The sequence below is a fragment of the Microcebus murinus genome, chromosome 12 (assembly GCF_040939455.1).
Source record: "Microcebus murinus isolate Inina chromosome 12, M.murinus_Inina_mat1.0, whole genome shotgun sequence".
NCBI classification, from domain to species: domain Eukaryota; kingdom Metazoa; phylum Chordata; class Mammalia; order Primates; family Cheirogaleidae; genus Microcebus; species Microcebus murinus.
Genome location: NC_134115.1, coordinates 93,792,333 through 93,806,785, shown reverse-complemented (window position 1 = coordinate 93,806,785; position 14,453 = coordinate 93,792,333). Strand labels below are relative to the sequence as shown.

The following is a 14,453-nucleotide window of genomic DNA, read 5'->3' as shown; positions in this document are numbered from 1 at the left end:
CCAACTAACATATATAGAAAAAATTAGCCGGGCATGGTGGCACATGCCTGTAGTCCCAGCTACTAGGGAGGCTGAGGCAGAAGGATCGCTTGAGCCCAGGAGTTTGAGGTTGCTGTGAGCTAGGCTGACGCCATGGCACTCACTCTAGCATGGGCAACAAAGCGAGACTCTGTCTCAAAAAAAAAAAAAAAAAAAAAAAGAAATGAAAAATGAAATGAAAAAAGAAAATGAACCAGGCCAGGCTTGGTGGCACACACCTGTAATCCCAGGCTTTGGGAGGCTGAAGCAGGAGGATCACTCTAGCCCAGGAGTTTGCAGTGAGCTATGATCACATCATTGCGCTCCAGCCTGGGCGATAGAGGGAGGCATTGTCTCAAAAAATAAAAAAATAAAATGTTGAACCAGATTGTCTGATGTGGTAACAATTTTAGGAAATTTATCAGGTATTCTGGAAAGTATAGGGAAGGAAATTAAAAACAAAACACCTTTAAATAATTTCCCTGGGACATGAGTACAGGGATGTTACTGAAGTCTCAGGCTCACATCTCTCTGGGCCTGATGAATTTTCCAAACCTCAAGTCAACTGAAGAATCATGAACCTCATAAACTTGGGAAGGACAGCTTCATTTCTCATGGAGGATTGCAGCCTACAGCATTGCCATTCTGTCAGGCAGGGAAGCACGGCCTCGGGCAGAAGCCAAGTGCAGGCACTTGGAGGAAACAGGAACTTATACTGAGCAGGGTAGATGCTATTAGGTTATTAAGTATGAAATGTCCGATTTCTTTAAGTACTAAGTTTGACAGTTGTTATCTCTGACATTTCACTTTGACATTTTTTTGATTTTATATTTATCGTGAAGGGACATCCTCAGTCTTTCAAATGCACATATTTGCTTCTGATTATCTTTCCAATTTTTAGAGCAATTTTTGTGAAACCATGGATAAGTAAAAAACTCATGTTATTTTCATATATGAGTTCTGTCATGGAAACAAGGCAATGCAGACAGTTCAAAATATCAATGAGGTGTTAGGGAAGGATGTGGCTAATGAACACACAGTACATCCATGGTTTGAGAAGTTCCCTTCTGGTGATTTTAATCTTGAAAATGAGCCACGTGGGCAACCTGAGACCAAGGTGAATAATGATGAGCTGAAAGCTGTAGTGGAAGCGAATCCATCTCAACCTACCTGTGAATTAGCAGCAAGGTTTGACTTACTATTCCAACAATATTGGACCATTTGAAACAGATCAGCAAGGTACATAGACGCTACATAGATGGGCACCACATGCATTAAATGAGCATCAGAAGAAATACTGTCTCGAAGCTTGTCTTTCTTTGCTGTCACAACGTAAAAGTGAACCATTTCTATACCGTATTGTTATATGTGATGAAAAATGGATTCTTTTTGACAAGCGCAAGCATTTGGCACAATGGTTGGATAAAAGATGAAGTGCTGAAACACGGTCCAAAACTGAATATTCATCAGAAAAAGCTAATGGTCTCTGTTTGGTGGTTCAGCACTGGTATTATCCACTACAGCTTCATGAAACCTGGTCAATTGATCACAGCGGAAATCTACTGCAACCAGCTGGATGAAATGATGAGGATTCTTGTGATTAAGCAGCTGAGATTGGTCAACAGAGCCAGACCAATCCTCTTGCAAGACAACGCTCGACCACACGTCCCACAAACGACGCTGCTCAAACTACAGAAGCCAGACTTGGAAACTCTCTGTCATCCACTGTATTCAACAGACCTTGCACCAACTGACTACCACTTCTTCCAGCCTTTGGACCACTTCTTGCAAGGAAAAATATTCAGTTCTCAACAAGCTGTGAAAAAAGCCTTTCACAATTTCATCACCACTCGCTCTCCAGGCTTCTTTGCTGTTGACATAAACAAGCTACCATTAAGATGGCAAAACTGTGTCAATAGTTTAGGTGCGTGCTTTGATTAATTGTACTGTTTCTTGTTTGAAGTACAATAAACTACACTTCTGATTTGAAATCGGACATTTCATACTTAATGTCTATATCTATGCAACAGTATAGAAGGAACTATGAACATTTATAAAGAGGCAGTTCACACATGCGTTGTAGGCTAACATGTATGCAACACAAGTCCCAAGATCACTCTGGGGTGGAGACTTAACATTTAAATGTCTTACAATTAGGCCCTGTGCATCAAAAGGTGAAGCAGAGGACTTGGAGTCCCTGTGTGTGCAGCCCCCATAGACTGAGCAGAACCCCTCTGCGGTGGGTGGTCTCTTACCAGGAAGGACCGCTGGTCAGTATACCGAAAATACAAAAATGGAGGTGCAGTCAGGAGGTTGGTTGAAACCAGGGTGAGGCAAACCCTTCCAAAGGACTGTTTTCTGTGTGGCCCTTGGTTTCTGCTTAGCAAGGACCGGGTACAATGAGGTGTATCTGACCTCCCGCCCCTCATGGCCTGGAACTCAAATTCAATATTTTTCTGGGGTCACTTTGACAAAGACGGGTCCATTCCCTCTGTTAGGGGTTTTTTTTATTTCTCACTCCTATTCCTTGGAGTGCTCTGCACTACTTTTCTTTCTCCACCCCCACACTGACTTCAGTGCAAGCTTAAGGTGGTGTTTGTCGAGGCATGGTCTGGACCAAGCGAGATGCGCTAATGACTTCTTGTTACAAAAAAATAACACACGCTTATAATTCTTAGTGCTGTTATTATCGGATATTGCTGCAATGCCTTTGCAGCCCTACGGCTCCGGGTTAACGAGGTGGCGTGACCTGGGGGGAACTCCTCCCACGCTTGGGCCTCAGTTTCCCCACTGTACGTGGAAGATGCGGGTCCCCGGCCCCCAGAGCCGCTGTAAGGCTGAGCCTGGAACAGCCCAAGGCGGGTGGGCGCGGGCAACCGAGCAGGCCCCTCCGGCCGCGGGCGGTGCTACCCCGACAGCGGCCCCCCAGTTCGCGTTCTCATCCCCAACCCGGACCCCGGTGAGACCCCGGGCTTGGCCCCGCCGGACCCTCGGCCGCCGACCGCGGACACGGCTCGCCAGGGCGGCGGTCCTACTCCGGTGCGGGCCAGCAGGTCGCGCGGAACCTCACGCACGGTTCTGGTTTCCAGCCAGTCGCGGAGAGAAGAGCACTTCCGGCGACTAGAGCACGCGTGAGGGGTCGCTTCCGGGGTCTCCTCCCGGGCCGATTCGGTGCGGGCTCGGGGCCGGTTCGGGCCGGAGCCCGTGCTGCGCGGCGGGGCCGCGGGCGGGCGGGCTTCTCGGCGGCCGCCACCCGGAGGGGTCGGGCCCGGGCCCGGGGCCTTGCCGGGTGCCGCGATGGCGAAGGTCCCCGCGTCCACGCGCGCCCCGAGCAACCCCGTGGCGAAGCCGGGGCTTGTCCCGAAGCTCGCTCGGAAGAAAAACAAGAAGAAAAAAAAGTTTTGGAAAAGCAACGCGCGAGGAGCAAGCGCGAAGCCGGGAAGCGCCGCCGGTGTTGCGGCGCGACCTCCGCAGGCGCCGGAAGACTTTTCTCGAAACTGGAAGGCTCTGCGAGAGGTGAGACCTGAGAGGCCCGGCGCTCTCTGTCCGCTTCCTGCAGGACGCCGGGAGGGGAAGGCGTGGGGGCCCAGAGAGGACCCGGGAGGCCAGAACTCAGTAATCAGAGCCCGTCTCTGGAAAGGGGCCTGCGACGGGGGAGCAGGGGGCCGCAGACGCGCGATGCAGAGGATCCTAGCAACACCAGGGGTCTTTGAGTAGATGGCCATTGATGAGAACTGTCCCCGTTTTTGAGCTCTTAGAATGTGCAGTCTGCTCGGTATGCATGCTCTTATGTAGTCCCCATACATACCTGCTCTGTGAGGTAGATACTTCTGTCATCTCTGTTTTGCAGATAAGGTAATAGGTCCAGAAATGGGAATAGGCCCATCATCTGAGATTGGAGCTGGAAACCGGCACTCTAACCCAGGCAGGCCGGCCCTGGAGCCCTGCTCTTGATGCGGGGCTGTGCCGGGTGCCTTGGTAGGCAGGAGCAGCCAGTGCTTCTGCTCGGGTTTCTCCCTGCCACATACTCTCCCAGGGGCTTCACTTGCCTTGTCACCACGTCACAAGTTGGAGCTAGCTACTGTTAGTAGCCTTGTTTTCTAGGTAAAGAAACTGAGGCACAGAGAGCTTCAGAAACTTGGCCTAAGGTCACACTGCTAGGAAATGTCGGGACTGGGATGCGGATTCACACCTTGTGCCTTGAGTTTGTGCTCTTCACTGCTGTTGGCCTTCATGTGTCTTCTGCAGTGTTCTGGAGTAGGTTATGGAGCTTCAGAGTGAGCCACAGAGAGAATAGAGAACTTCTTGAGCCTGCTGTCACTGTGCCCACTATCTTAAGGTGGATATTCTTAGTAATTTTCCTGTCTTGACACACAGGACCCACAGTTCCCACAGGCAGCCGCAGGGTCCTCTGTGATTTGAGCACCATCTCCTCCTCCTCCCACGAAAGAAAAGCAAAATTAAGTGAACAGAAGGGATGTTTACTGTAGGGAAAACTGAGTTTTTTCTAATTCTTGCAGGGAAGTCAATCTTTCCTTTTTTTTTTTTTTTTTTTTTTTTTGAGATAGTGTTGCCCAAGCTAGAGTGCTGTGGTGCCAGCCTGTCTCACAGTAACCTCAAACTCCTGGGCTCAAGCGATCCTCCTGCCTCAGCCTCCCAAGTAGCTGGGACTACGGGCATGTGCCACCATGCTCAGCTAATTTATATATATATATATTTTTTTTTTCTAGTTGTCCAGCTAATTTCTTTCTATTTTTTTTTTAGTAGAGATGGGGTCTTGCTCTTGCTCAGGCTGCTCTCAAACTCCTGAGCTCAAACGATCTGCCCACCTCAGCTTCCTAGAGTGCTAGGATTACAGGCGTGAGCCACCTCGCCCAGCCAATCTTTCCATTCTTTAACTGTTATGGGAACAAGTAGAAACCCTCCTCATCATCTCTCAGCTGCTTGCTGCGTCCCAGGGTCTTAACTGAGGTCAAGAACAGCCTAGCTAGGGATTTGGGCACAAGGTGGAAGCTGGGCTCCAAGGCCACAGATGGCTTTGCCTGCATGAGAGCCAGGCGTGGCCCCCACCTGTTCTTCCGCCTCCTCCAGTTTGACAGAGCTTTTCTTTCATTGAACACACCCCGTAACAAACCAAGAAATCTTCTAGTGGAAGTAGTTTCCATGCACCAGAGTGTTGGCCTAAGCTATGAGAGAAGTAACTCTAAAATTAACTGTAAATTAACTGAAAGAAAAAAATGCCAGTTCGGTGGCTCACGCCTGTAATCCCAGCACTGTGGGAGGCCGAGGCAGGTGGATCCCTTGAGCTCAAGAGTTCAAGTCCAGCCTGGGCCAGAGTGAGACCCCATCCCTACAAAAAATAGAAAAATTAGCTGTGTATGGTGACATGTGCCTGTAGTCTCAGGTATTCGGGAGGCAGGAGGATCACTTGAGCCCAGGATTTTGAGGTTGCAGTGAGTGACACCATGGTGACACCACTATACTCTGGTCTGGGCAACACGGTGAGACCCTGTCTCAAAGAAAGAAAAGTGGGGAAAGGCTGTTTATCACCCCTCAGGCTCACAGTGAAGCAGTCCGTGGTGTTTAGTCACTTAACAGGTACATGACGAGTAGAGTATAAGTTTGAAATTTTGTAGGAACGAAGGAGCCCATGTAAAATTGTATATTAAGATAAGCAAAGAGCAGCATTTCCCCAAAAGTGACTCATGGGTGAGTATGAAAAGGGGCTTTTTCCAAACCATTTGAAAACCAAATTTCAGTGATGCTGTAGGAAGTGTGTATAGATGACTGACGTGTGTGGGTATGCCACACACGTTTTTTTCAATCTGTTGTGTATAATTTCCAAACTAAAATGGAGCATGTATTTTATTTTGGGTCCCCTTAGCTGCTGAAAGAAAAATCTCAGGCCCCAGAAAAGCCTCTTGTTATCTCTCAGACGGGTTCCAAAAAGCAGCCTGAGATTATCCAGCGAAACAGAAAAGAGATCTCAGATAAAGCAAGGAGAGATGAGAAGTCGACAGAAAAAGGGCAAGAGGCCCCCGGGGGCTCTATTCCTGCAGGATCCAGGGTGGACCGGAAGGTGCCAGTACCTCCCAGGAAGGCCAGTGGAGCACAGCACAGTGAGAAGGGAACCAAGAAAAGGACAAATGGTGACATTTTTCCAAAACGAGGGGATATCAAGCATAAGAAGCGGAAAGCTGAAGAGGTGGCAGCCTCGGCCCCAGCCCTACCCACTGAGTAAGTATTGACGCCTGTGCCTGAGCCTCAGCCCAGCCGACAGGCACAGCTCCTGCCGCCCGGCCTCGGTCTTCCTCGCCACTGAGAATAAAGGCGCAGCAACTTCTCCACCTAGGACTCGTCTCCGCAGAGGCTGGGTGGTGGGCAGCCCCACCGCAGCCCTGCCCTCACCTTCCGCTGACGTGGTCTGTGTCTTTGCTTGCTGCTTGCTTTCTCCTAGAGTGTAGGCATACGGAGGGCGGGGCGTTGCAGTCACTGCTGCGGCTTCCAAGCCTAGGACAGAGCTTGGCGCTTAGGGGCCGCCAGTAACAATTTGTAAAACGAATGAGTCCAAACCCAGAATGAATGGAATGCGAGACCCATCCCTGCTTCTTGCCAGTTGGGGGTTTGGGGGCAAGTTCCTGATATCCTCTGCACCTCAGTGTTGTCATCTGTGATGTCACCGGATTTGTGAGATGGCTCGGTGCCTGGTGGGTACTTAACAAACACTGTGATGGTCCTCCCACAAGGAGGACCAGGAGCCAGTGGCTTTCTCCAAATGGCTCAGCTGGAGGTGACATAGGCTGGCTTCACGTCCCCTGGGTGTTCAAGACACAGTTGCTCAAGGGTGAAGGGAGGAGCAGGCCGCGCCTCCCTGCCGGGCAGCCTTCCAGACAGGCCTTCAGCCAGGCAGTCCTGCTCCTCACTGGCTGGCCGGCGGGCAGGAGACGGCCAGCCGCGATACTTCAGTCCGCAGGTGCGGTCAGGATAAATGCGTGAGGGAGACGGTCACGGGAGCACGAGAGGAGCATGTCCACTCGGTGGGGTCGGACAGACCTTTTCTAGGGAAATGACACTTAAGCTGAGTCCAAGAGGCGGACCTCAGCCGGCAGGTGTTTATATACCTGCATGGGCGTCCACATAGAGCGGGCCAGCTGCGAAGACATCAGCAGTCGTACCTTGGTGGGGTTCTGTGTTTCCATTGTATGTGGTGTGTATTTGTGTTTCCAGATTGTTTGACAACGAACCTGTTACTTTTGTAATTAAAAAGGAAACATTAGATTCCACCTCATGGTGGGTTGTATGTGTCTGTTTTATATTCTGTATGTTTATCTGTAGTTCCTAAATCTTAGATGATAAGCATATTTTCTAATCTAAAAAAAATGATGAAAGTGCTGAGATGATCAAAACAACGGGAGCAGCCTCTGCATCCCTCCGCCCGCCACACCACCAGCCTGCCGGCACGCAGTGCCACCCCGCGGCTGGACCGGCGCCTTCTGCTGCTCAGCCTGTTCCTGTCTTTGCCTTGCAGGGACGACATCTGGTTTGATGATGTGGACCCAGTGGACATCGAAGCTGCCCTAGGCCCAGAGGCAGCCAAGATAGCAAGGAAGCGGCTGGGTCAGAGTGAAAGCGGCATCACCCTCGTGAAGGAGCAGGCCTTTGGCGGGTACGCCGGGCTGGGGACACGGTCAGCCTCGAGGGCAGCGGGGGCTTGCGGGGAAGAGGATGAGGGCCTCTCCTCCAGTCGAGTGGAGCGAGTGCCTCCCGTGATGCCACTAGCAACCGTGACACACGGAGCTTGTCACGTGGGTGGGAAGTAGTGACAGGCCCTGAGTGTTTCTGTGTGTGTGACACTCAGTCTGTGGTCCCTTTGGGTGTGACCTGGCGTCCTGGGTCCTGCGGTGTTTGTTAGCTGCAGCCTTTGGTTTCCCTTCAGCCTGACGAGGGCCCTGGCCCTGGACTGCGAGATGGTGGGCGTGGGCCCCCAGGGGCAGGAGAGCGTGGCCGCCCGCGTGTCCCTCGTGAACCAGTACGGCAGATGCGTCTATGACAAGTATGTCAAGCCGACTGAGCCCGTGACAGACTACAGGACCGCGGTCAGCGGGATCCTGCCCGAGCACCTCACACGGGGTATGTGGCGAGCACAGAAGGGAAGATCACAACTGGATTCACCGCCTCCTTTTGTGCCCTGTTCTGTTCGGGAGCATTCTCCATAGCAACAGTCCTGACACATCTTTCCTCCCCCCGGGGTGATGGGTTTGAAATACAAGAGGCAGCTGCAGAGGCCCTGATGCCATCTGCATCTCGTGCTTGTGCCTGTCACCCACCGCCTTTAGGGCGAGGACCGTGGTCCTGAATTGCTGTGCGTTGTGCAGCAGTGGGGGCCAGGGTAGAGTGTTAGGGGACCAGGAAGGAGCCCCCTCGGCTAGGGAGTAGGGCACGAGGAGGGAGGTTGCGGTGTACCCCTGTGAGGACTCCGGGAGTCCCTAGGGAGGCAGGTCATGAGCAGTGAGAAGCTTGGTCTGACTTAAGGTCTGGCAGGTTCCCTGTGGCCGCAGCATTAAGAACAGACAGTAGGGCCATGAGGGTGGAAATAGGACAGCTTGTTAAGAGACAGGGACTAGTGGTGAGACCTGGGTCAGGGAGGTGGCTGTTAGAAGTGACCCAACCCGGATACAGCTGAAGGCCGAGTCTGTCTATGGGTTAAGAGGTGAGGGCGTCCAGGATGGCCGAGGCCAGGCAGTCTCTCCTTACGCTCCCTTCTCTGCTTTGTCTGGTGTACACGGCTACTCCTCAGAACAGGAGACTGCCCAGCGCCTCTTGGTTCCCTTCCAGGGGGCGGGGACACTGGTCCTGCTTGGGTCAAACCACCCCCGGTCTGGTCAGCTCTGGCTGGGGCGGGCAGAGTCACGTGGGGCAAGTGTGGTTGCCGGAGCCCCTCCCTGTGTGTGTAGGGGATGGGAGGAGCTCCCACAAGTGTGATTGGAGGTGGGGTGGTCCCCAAAAGGTCCCCAGAAAGTGGGCAGAGCTGCCTCCGGGGCAGCGTGTATCCCACTGTTCGTGGGGGGGGCAGTCTTGTTATTTCCATTTGGAAGCCGTGAAGTATAAGCCCTGGCTTTTTACTATGAAATTGAAGTCAAACTGCTCTGTCAGATGGCTCTGAGAGTTTCTAAATGCTACTCTCAGCTAGTGTGGTCCTTGGGCCACAGCACAAGTGTGCAGACGGGGGCCAGTCCTCGGCCCTGTGCAGGGCTGTCTTCCTCCTCGCCCTAGAGGGGCCCTCACAGCCGCGCCTGCCAAGGCCTGTGAGGCACTTCTCCCCAGTGGCTTCAAGTCGCCCTTCGTGTGGCCTTTCAAGCTCAGCCTGCTTTCTTCGGTCTGACTGGGGTGGGAAGGGCCTCCCTCTCAGAGCATGATGGCGGTTTGTGTGTTGCTAAAAACCGCTTGCTTGTTCTGATTTTTCAGGAGAAGAATTTGAAGTTGTTCAGAAGGAAGTGGCAGAAATGCTGAAGGGCAGAATTCTGGTTGGACATGCGGTGCATAATGACCTAAAGGTACTGGGTGTTGGGGACATCCTGGGAACTTGGGGCGCACTGGCTCTCCCATGCATGTTATTATCACATGACCTTTGTGTGCTCTGTCTGCAGAAGCGCCATTGTGGGAGTTAAGAGGTTTCTCTGAGTGGGCGCCCTGTGTAGGGAGGACTCTAGAGATGACCCCAAACACTGCTGACTGGTTCTGACCCTGTGCCAGGAGCCACGCAGGCTCCTATTCTGAGAGCCCAGCTGGACTGGGGTTCCAGTTCCAGAGCGGCCGGCAGCCCCGCTAACGGGCAGTGACACAGGCTGGACGTGGCACTACTGTGCGCCTTTCGCAGGACTCTTCCTTCACCTGGGGGACAGCCTAACACGCAGTCCCACTGCGACCAGGGCTGCTCACACAGGAAACCGCTCACACTGGCCGTGCTCTGTGGCTTGTCTGAGCCTCACTGTGGCGTGGGGGCTGCCCTGTGTTCTTCCTGGCGTCCCAAGTACTGATTCAGGACACCAGGACCCTGGGCAGGGAGGGCGCCACGAGGCAGGAGGGCAGTCCCCGCCCGTGTCCCGGGAGGCAGGAATGGGGAGTCTGGCGGAGAGAGAGCGCACGTGCCAGCGAGACAGTGCAGGAGAGCACGTGTGGCTACTGGGAGCATGTGTATATGTGAGAATAGGGGAGGGGTCACTGAAGTTCAGGGACAAATGTCTGGTTTGTTTAAAACCAGCAGTGGGGCCGGGCGTGATGGTGTGAGCCTATAATCCCGGCTATTCAGGAGGTTGAGGCGGCAGGATCACTTGAGCACAGGGGTTCAAGGCCAGCCTGGATGATATACGGAGCCCCCATCTTTGAAAAGAAGGAAAACAGCAGGAAAAGAGGGGAGCCTGGCCTGCTGGGTGGGGGAGATGCCTCTCGGTCCCTTCTAATGCATAGCGGCAGCTTTTGCCATACCATTCCCGTTATGGCGCTTTGTACCATGGGTCTCATTATATAATAGGTGTCATTTAATTATTTAAAAAATGTCTACAGTGATCATGCTGCTTTTATAGTTGGTAAAACTGAGCCTCGGTGAGGTTAAGTGGCAGCCACAGCATTAGTGTGGTAGCCATGCCCACCCAGACCCAGCGCCAAGTCTCCTCCCCTCTGACCTCGTGCGTTCCTCGTGGGCAAAGCCAGGCCGCTGCCTCTGTCTGTGGCTGGCACTGCTGGGCAGTGTTCCTCACGCAGCCGTTCTGGGCTGGATTTGCCTCTCGCCTCACTGGCCAGCCCACCTCGGCCAGCTCAGCAGGCGGCAGAGGGGCGGCTCAGAGGGAATCTGAGAGGGTCCACTTCCAGTGCCACCGGGGTGTGGCCTCCGGTCTCCGCTCCCTCAGGGTCCCTGCTGATTAGAACAGCCTGGGCAGGCAGAATGGGAGGTTGTCCTAACAAAACGTCATTGCCCCCAGAGACTGCCACAGAACCTACCTGTCCTTCCCTCCTGACTCTGGCCCCACTCTGGTAACTTGTGCAGACTTGTTTTAAGTCTCTTGAAGATTATGCTAAGGCTGCAAGGTCAGCTGTTAAGATTTGTTATCGTTTCTAACTTCCTGATGTGCAGAGCCAACTCAATATACAGGACTAAGTCGGTTGCTGGTTAATTGGTGACTGTCTTTCTCCTATTTCCTTTTTTTTTCCAGACAGCATCTCACTCTGTTGTCTGGGCTAGAGTGCCCTGGCATCAGCCTAGCTCACAGCAACCTCAGACTTCTGGGCTCAAGCAATCCTTCTGCTTCAGCCTCCGGAGTAGCTGGGACTACAGGCATCTGGCTAATTTTTTCTATATATTTTTAGTTGGCCAATTAATTTTTTTCTAATTTTAGTAGAGGTAGGGTCTCACTCTTGCTCAGGCTGGTCTCGAACTCCTGACTTTGAGCAATCCTCCTGGGTCCCGCCTCGGCCTCCCAGAGTACTAGGATTACAGGCGTGAGCCACCATGCTCTGCCTCTCCTATTTTCTTGATTTCAAGATTTCATTAATGTGATTCTGACTGTTGGGCATTACCTTAAATCAATGTGATAAATTTCGGCCAGGCACTGTGGCTCACACCTATAATCTTAGCACTCTGGGAGACCGAGGCAGGCGGATCACTCGAGGTCAGGAGTTCGAAGCCAGCCTGAGCAAGAGCAAGACCCCGTCTCTACTATAAATAGAAAGAAATTAATTGGCCAACTAATATATATAGAAAAAATTAGCCAGGCATGGTGGCGCATGCCTGTAGTCCCACCTACTCGGGAGGCTGAGGCAGAAGGATTGCTTGAGCCCAGGAGTATGAGGTTGCTGTGAGCTAGGCTGACGCCACGGCACTCACTCCAGCCTGGGCAACAAAGCGAGACTCTGTCTCAAAAAAAATGTGATAAATTTCTCCCAGAAGTGCAAGTTCATATCAATACCTTTTTCCCATGTGTGCGTGTTATAGACTGGGATTCCCCATTAGATGTTATTTGCTACAAACTTAAAATGAAAATGGTTGTTATATTTTCTTCCAGGTGCTGTTTCTTGATCATCCAAAAAAGAAGATTCGGGACACACAGAAATATAAACCTTTTAAGAGTCAAGTACAGGTACTTAAGACGAGTGAGACTCAGCATGTCACACTGCCGTCGTGCTGCTTCACCTCGTTGTTGGTTCTGTCCCTGGTCACTGACTTGTTGGTTAAAGGGTTTTTGTTTTGTGTCTGTTTTTCCTTTAACTTTAGAAGGAATCTTAAAAGTGGAGTTCCACCACGAGACTGTGACGGGGACACGTTCTCCCCGCACTGACCTTTGCTAGGTCTCTGAGTAGGGCGTGGTCCCGTCGCCTGCGCTCCAGCAGGTGCTAAGAGCAGAGCTGCTCCTCTTGAAATAAGAGGGGCCTGGGGGCGGGAGGTGGAGGTGCTCACTCCTTCCCTGGCCCCCTGCTCCGTTGGCCGATTTGGAGGGTGTCACCAGCCCCCCGTGGCTGGCCTGGGTGGGGGCTCACTGCCGGTGGAGTGGCCACTCGGGCAGGGTCTGCAGAGGCTCCTGAGCCATCACGCTGTGTGCTGTCTCTTCCTCCCTTGCAGAGCGGAAGACCGTCTCTGAAACTGCTTTCAGAGAAAATCCTGGGGATCAGGGTCCAGCAGGCAGAGCACTGTTCAGTAAGTATGTCCTTGGATTTGGGGCAGTCCCTGACCTAGAAACCCAGCTATGTGTCAGCTGATGGCAGACACAGGTGAGGCCTGGGCACCTTTTTTAGGAGGCTATTGTCTGAAAAAAATGAAATGGCAGAGCAGACTTACAAAATGTTGATTCAAATCTAAATATTTACATGGAACACTTAACACAAACTACTATATTGTGAGTGTCTGGTGGAAAAGTCACCAGTCTAAATTGAAGGCCCTCTAGGACCAGGCGCCCTGGGCCAGCTCTGCTTTTGTAGGACGAGTCGACCCTGCAGCGCTCTCCACGCTTCAGGCCCTTTCTTCCCGTCTGCTTGGCCCTCGTGGCTCGTCTGCGCTCTCAGCCCACCATCCCTCTGCATCCATAAATGTCATCTGATGAGCCCAAAAGGCGACATGTTTGTTGCTTCCCTTCTCTGGGTTTCCCTTTCTTCTCCTGCAGACAGGAGCGTCTGTGTCATGAGGTGCAGTGATGACCAGGTCATTGCCCCAGCTGCTTCACGCTTCCTCCCTCACCCTCCTGCAGACAGGAGCGTCTGTGTCATGAGGCGCAGTGACGACCAGCTCATTGCCCCGGCTGCTTCACGCTTCCTCCCTCACCCTCCTGCAGACGGCAGGCGTGCACACGCCTTGCACCCCGGCACGGGCTGGCGTGAGGGGCTCTGATGTGGAGCTGGCTCTGGGAGGCCTGCAGGGACAGTTGGTGTTCTGTGTCTCCCAGGTTCAGGACTCGCAGGCAGCCATGAGACTCTACGTGATGGTGAAGAAGGAGTGGGAGAGTATGGCCGGGGACAGGCGCCCCCCAGCAGCTGCTCCAGACAGCCGCACCGACAGCGCCTGACAGACCCTGCCCTGCTGCCGGCGCTGCCCTTCCTGCTGTCCTGTGGTGGCTCTGATCCCGAGGCAGTGTGACCAAAGCAAGGGGACACATCAGGCCCTCCCAGATCAGCTGCTCTGGTGGAGCGCGGCACGCACGTTCCTGAGCACGTCCTCAACTGTGGTCTGAGACCTGGCCTCACCGCCGTGTGTGTTCAGGGGCAGGATGGCAGGGACGCAGTAGGGGAGGAAGTTGGCAGGTTGGCGCCGCCACTGTCTGCTGAGCACCAGAGCACAAGCGGGACGTTTGGGCTGTCGGCCTGTCCGTGCTTCCATTGCCCATCCGACGGGCTGTGGTGGGATTCGCCCTGGGTCCACCGGCGGAATGTGTCCTGGGTGCTCAGCGTCTTCCTGTTGTCTGGGTGACGTGATAAGCTGGACTTGAGGGACGCAGGTGGGGCCTGCGGTTAGCTACCAAGACGTGGCCGGCCAGGACAGCAGCTGCTTTGCTGGGGAGCTTCCTGTGGCCCTTTGGACGTTGCGAGGCTTTCTGGGGGCAGGTGTTCCTTTCTCACTCGCGTTGATCCAGTTGGCCCAGTGTTGGCTGGTGGGCGAGTACCTCCAGGAGCTTCTCCCCACGCCATGACAACCTGCAGAGCCTCAGCCCCCGGAGGTTGGTGGGCCTGCTGGCCTTGGGCTTATTACTGGGAAAGCCATGTGAGCCCTCATGGGCCACTGCACTGATAAAGGGAATAAAGCCTCAGGGTTTCTTGAGTTGCCCAACAGCCATATAAAAACAGGCCAACCTCCTGAGGACATTATTTGAAATAGATGCAGATGTTTGCTTCGCATGCACTGTGGAGGTCTGGCGTCGTCCCTCATTGGAATGGTCTGAAAGGGCCCTGTGTCC

At 53.2% G+C, this 14,453-nt stretch overlaps 1 protein-coding gene across 2 annotated transcripts; it reads left to right on the top strand.

Annotated features, from left to right (window-relative positions):
* The first annotated feature begins 3,166 nt into the window (after positions 1–3,166).
* Positions 3,167–14,394, top strand: REXO4 (RNA exonuclease 4). 2 transcript variants are annotated; one of them, XM_012782001.3, is made up of 8 exons: positions 3,167–3,534; positions 5,903–6,255; positions 7,547–7,684; positions 7,955–8,148; positions 9,484–9,572; positions 12,078–12,152; positions 12,632–12,706; positions 13,449–14,394. In XM_012782001.3, the coding sequence occupies exons 1-8, from the start codon at positions 3,316–3,318 to the stop codon at positions 13,566–13,568; spliced, it is 1,263 nt and encodes a 420-aa protein (XP_012637455.1). In that variant the 5' UTR covers positions 3,167–3,315; the 3' UTR covers positions 13,569–14,394. The 2 variants fall into 2 exon arrangements, with proteins under 2 accessions (XP_012637455.1, XP_012637456.1); XM_012782002.3 differs by lacking the exons at positions 7,547–7,684; positions 7,955–8,148 and having other exon boundaries at positions 6,078–6,255.
* The last annotated feature ends 59 nt before the right edge of the window (positions 14,395–14,453 follow it).

What these genes read in the sequence shown, in the direction of transcription:
- REXO4 (XM_012782001.3), top strand. Translation starts at nt 3,316, where the DNA reads ATGGCGAAGGTCCCCGCGTCCACGCGCGCCCCGAGCAACCCCGTGGCG. An exon ending in CGGTGCATAATGACCTAAAG is followed by an intron (nt 9,573 to 12,077) that starts GTACTGGGTGTT and finishes ATTTTCTTCCAG; the next exon opens with GTGCTGTTTCTTGATCATCC. An exon ending in AGCAGGCAGAGCACTGTTCA is followed by an intron (nt 12,707 to 13,448) that starts GTAAGTATGTCC and finishes TGTGTCTCCCAG; the next exon opens with GTTCAGGACTCGCAGGCAGC.